This window comes from Gekko japonicus, unplaced genomic scaffold (genome assembly GCF_001447785.1).
Source record: "Gekko japonicus isolate JY-2015 unplaced genomic scaffold, Gekko_japonicus_V1.1 scaffold3267, whole genome shotgun sequence".
NCBI lineage: Eukaryota > Metazoa > Chordata > Lepidosauria > Squamata > Gekkonidae > Gekko > Gekko japonicus.
Window position 1 is genome coordinate 119,552 of NW_015169276.1, and position 4,985 is coordinate 124,536.

Below are 4,985 nucleotides of genomic sequence, written 5' to 3' on the forward strand. Positions count from 1 at the left end.
TGGCTTGCAAACTCCTTTCCCTTCCCCTCCCCACAACAGACACCCTGTGAGGCAGGTGGGGCTGAGAGAGCTCTGCCAGAAACGGCTCTTTTTCAAGGACAGCTCTTATCAGAACTACGGCTTGCCCAAGGTCATCCAGCCAGGTGCAAGTGGAGGAGTGGGGAATCAAACCTGGTTCTCCCAGATCAGAGTCTGCGCATTTAACCACTACACCACACTGCCTCTCAATAAATAAAATGAATAAACAAAAACAAATAAGAACAAATGTCAAGAGTGAGAAGAGCACAGCCTTGGTGACCACGCTGCCCAGCGCACCACAAAGATCCAGCGGGTCCACTGCCTCACAGCCCTTGAGGAGATCCCGCATGGCTCCAGCCACAGACGGACTGCCTCCACTCACCCATCCTCGGTCAGCTGAGCTTATGTGAAATCCAGCCTCAGAGGAGGCATTTCCACACAGCTGAATGTGCACGCGTGCGATATCTGTGCAGTTCTCCTATTCAAAGACAGTTAAGAGCCCAGAGGACAGGGTTCCATTCCCCTTGTGCACCAGGACATGCAAAGCCACAACAGGCCACCAATGTTCCCTCTAAGCCGTGGAGTCCTGTGAGCAAAAATTCTACTTTGTGAGCTCCTGGCATTAAAGTTGAGAGCAGGTGATTTGGCTACTGCATACATTAGTTTGCTTTGGAGCCCTCCTTCCTGAGCGGAGACAGAAATGTGTGAGCCGGAGGCTAAAAAACTGTGAGCTAGCTCACACTCAGCTTAGAGGGAACACTACAGGCCACCCATGCTGGGTCCTCGACAGGAGGGCCGCCGGACCAATGTTCCCTCTAAGCTCTGGAGTCTTGTGAGCAAAAATTCTCCTTTGTGAGCGACTGGCATGGAAGTTGTGAGCGAGGGATCTGGCGACTGCATCAATTAGTTTGCTCTGGAGCCACCCTTCCTGAGCAAAGACAAAAATGTGTGAGCCAGAGGCTTAAAAACTGTGAGCTAGCTCACACTAACTCAGCTTAGAGGGAACACTGCGCCAGACCATAAACTCGCTAAGTCCAGCCTCACACAGCCTCGGTTATCTCAAGTCTATGAAAATGAGAACCGCCGTGCTTTACCTCAAAGGGCTCTCATGAAGAGGATCAACACTGATCGCCACCTGCCAACTGTGCATCACCCTCTCACTACTGGCTGAGCTGCTGTGAAGGAAGCAGAGATCTATTTGGAGGGGGAAGAACCTCACGCCGTGCCAGAAGAGGAACGGTGAAAAATCGCACCAAGAGGCAACGCTCTGGAGTGCGTGCAGCCGGCTGAATGCAGAGGTAGAGATGTGAAGGCCCGGGAAAAAAACCGGAAAAATTCGGGGGGAAAACGGTTTCCCCCCGTTTTTTCCCTGAAGCCTTTTTTGTTTTTTTCTGAAAAATTAGAAAAATTGAATTTTTTTTTAACATGATGAATAAAATATTTTAAGACCAGGTGTTCAAATATTTTCCAAATCATTTCTCAAATATATATATATATGGTATCAGATTGATGTAATTTCTGTGCACTGAGGACAAGCAAGTCCTAGGTTACAAAGTGAACTCTCCAATGCAAGAACAAGAGGCATTTCTTCCTTTAGGAGGTGCGATTGTCAGAAGAAAATAAAAAAGTTTCAGTTTTGTGTTTGCCTGTGGGTGGGTATTCTGTAATAATTGTTTGGATACACTATATTTTTAATATGCTCGTTGTGATAATTTCATGCCAAGTAAAAATGTCCATAGTCATGTTTTATGTTCCTAAAGTAACAGAATGACTTTCAAACTAGAAAAGACAAAAGAAATGCTAATGTAGCATTTTTTTCAATTTTTCCAAAAATTTCCGTTTTTCCGGAAAAAAACGGAAAAAAAACAAATGGGCTTTTTTCCGAGCTTCAAAATTTCTGGAATTTTTACATCTCTATGCAGAGGAGAGGGCAGGTGGGGTTTCGTCTGGCAGTCTAGCCAGACTCTCCCTTGCTGCCGGTCTCTAGTTCGGAGTCGAACGGCATGTTGCCATGCGTGCTGAACGTCCCAAGCTCAGCAAGATACAGGATGATCACTAAATTTAACCAGCCTAGAACTAAGACTTAGCCTTCCATGCAGATACTCACTCCTGGAGTGACCGGTCCAAGTCGTTCGCGGCTGCGGTACCAACTTCAGCACCACCCAAGACGGGCCCTTCCCCCCTGTCTGGGCTCCGGGTGCAGCTCCCAGGGAGGAGCCCGTCTGAGCCGAGGCTGGAGGAGAGCTGCGAGGAGCCCGTCGTGCTCAGGCTCAGGTTGGAGGCCGTGAGCGTCTCGGCCCGCTGGCCTCTGGCAAGGGGCAAGGTAGTGGGGCGACCTTCGACCTCGTCGGAGCCGGAGGACTGCGAGAGAGAGCCCAGCGACACCTTCCTCCGCGGCTCCAAACCCCCCAGGGCGTCCAGCAGTTCAGAGGCCGGGCACAGCCCTGACAGCGAGAGAGGCGTGACGGTCCACTCGTTCAAGACGGCCGATTTGTAGGAGAGGTCGAAGGCGAGGGAGGACAAGCCCCGCAGGTAGCTCAGGAGGAACTCGCACTCCTCGGCATCCAGCAGCAGGGCCGGCGAGTGGTAGTACTCGGACAGGCGGGCCTCCTCGTGGAGCAGGAGCTTCAGGTAGCACTCCATCAGGCCGTCGTTCAGCGCCAGCCTGAGCCACGCGCGGCAGCGCCCCACGTCTGTGTTGATGAAGTCCAGGCGTTCCAGTTCAGAAATTATGTTTCTGGAGGGAAATTAAAAAATGGAAGCTGGGTGAGGAGACAGCACAAGGGCTTGTTCATGCCGTGGTGTCTCCTTGGAGAGACTGAGAAGCGAGGGACCTGCCCTGAGAGGGTGTGGCCCGCCCAGGAGAGTGCAGAAGGCCACGTGCTTCTGAAGCGAGGAGGAGGAGGAGGAGGACTGAAGGGAAGCCAGCAAAACACCACCACCCCATCTTGGCCACGGCACAGGCCCACAGAAGACCTCTTAAGACCTTCAAGGAGGAGAAGAAGAAGAAGAGGAGGTTGGATTTATACCCCATGGCCCTTCACTACCCAAAGGTGTCTCAGAGCGGCTGACAAACTCCTTTCCCTTCCCCTCCCCACAACAGACACCCTGTGAGGTAAAAGAAGAAGAAGAGGCTCTTTTTCAAGGACAGTTCTCCCAGATTAGAGTCCAGGCACTTAACCACGACACCGCGCCCTTAACCAGGCCACACGCCCTGGAATCTGCACCTGGACTTACTCTCAATATCACGACTCACCCCAGAAAGCGATCTCTCTCTCTCTCTCTCTCTCTCTCTCACACACACACACACGTAACAGTGAGTTCTGGTGACAGCTATACAGCCTCAAAATGGCAGCCCCCCCCCCTCACCTGTGCGTGATAGATTTTAGAAGGGCCCAGAAAACAGGCTGAGGAAGGGGCGGGCGCCCCCCTAGTTTCCTCCCTTTGGCTCCAGCTTCCGTCTTGATATGCTTGGCCTTCAGTCCGTGCACAAACACCGCCTCCAGCGCACAACAGAGAGTGTTGGCGTCCCCGTCGTCACTGGTTACGAGCGCGTCGGACGTCACGTAATGCTTCTGCAGGGCTTTGATGGAGTGCACCAGGTGCTTCTTGATCAGCTAGGGCAGCAGCGGGAGAAGAGCACAGGCTGCCTTAGACGGGGGGTCACAACACACAGCTAGAGAAACTAGAGATGGCAGGGCATCGAGTGGCAGCTACCGCCCAAAGCTCCAGAGCTAAAGAGTCTGGTGAGAATTCAGGTGAGAAATTACACAGGTGATTGCAAGTGTACATCACCAAAATAAGTGGGATGTATGGGCTGGAGAATGAGAGAAAGTGACCTAATGTGGCGTGCCAGGAACAAATGCCACAGCAGGATTGGATACCTTCAGAGAAAATTAACAGGGGAAAATCAAAAAATTGGAAATTGGGAGAGCTCTGAAGAGGATTCCTATGGAACATAATTAGTTATATGCTTTCTAAGACAAGACAGGATTCAGGGAGCTGCGGTGGCTCAAGTGGTTAAGACGCTGAACTGCAGGCTCTGGAAGGTCGGTAGTTCAGCAGTTCGACACCCGAGAGCGCCGCAGGATGGAGTGAGCTCCCGTCTCTAGTTCCAGCTCCTGCCAACCTAGCAATTCGAAAGCAAGACATTGCAAGTAGATAAATAGGTACCACTTTGGTGGGAAGGGAACAGCGTTCCGTGCGCCTCGGTGTTTAGTCACGCCGGCCACATGACCACGGAAACGTCTTCGGACAGCGCTGGCTCTTCGGCTTTGAAACGGAGATGAGCACCGCAACCCTAGAGTCGGACGCGACTGGCTTTCGAGCAAGGGAAACCTTTACCTTTACTTTTAGACAAGACAAGGCTCACTCAAAATGTGTCACTATGAAGATTTTTACGCAAGAGAATTGACAATCCTGCTTTTTTCTCTTTTTTTGCTGTCAAGGGGTAGCTGACTTATGCCACCCCCCCCCTTCACGGGGTTTTCACGGCAGGAGATGTGCGGAGGCGGCTTGCCGTTGCCTGCCTCTGCATAGGGACCCTGGACTTCCTGGGTGGTCTCCCAACCAAACACTGACCGGGGCTGCCCCTGCTTAGCTTCTGAGATCTGACGAGATCAAGCTGGCCTGGGCTACCAATGTCGGGCCTTCGTGCATCTACTGTAGACACTCACAATGTATTTTCAAACACATGTTCATCACTGATCAAACGGGAATCACTTTCAGTGCAATCCTATGCAGACTTATGCCCTTCTACGAAGAAGAAGAAGAGGAGATTGGATTTATACCCCGCCCTTTACTACCCAAAGGAGTCTCAGAGCGGCTTACAAGCTCCTCTCCCTTCCCCTCCCCACAACAGACACCCCATGAGGTGGGTGGGGCTGAGAGAGCTCTGACAGAAACTGCTCTTTCTCAAGGACAGCTCTTGTCAGAACTACGGCTTGCCCAAGGTCATCCAGCCAGGT

The 4,985-nt window shown here is 51.8% G+C and overlaps 1 protein-coding gene across 1 annotated transcript in view; it reads right to left on the reverse strand.

Annotated features, from left to right (window-relative positions):
- Positions 1 to 4,985, reverse strand: part of PLEKHM1 (pleckstrin homology and RUN domain containing M1) — a 50,969-nt gene that overhangs the window by 40,876 nt on the left and 5,108 nt on the right. Inside the window, 2 exon segments of the mRNA XM_015416560.1 lie at positions 2,126 to 2,755; positions 3,388 to 3,635. Coding sequence (XP_015272046.1) covers positions 2,126 to 2,755; positions 3,388 to 3,635 — 878 coding nt within the window.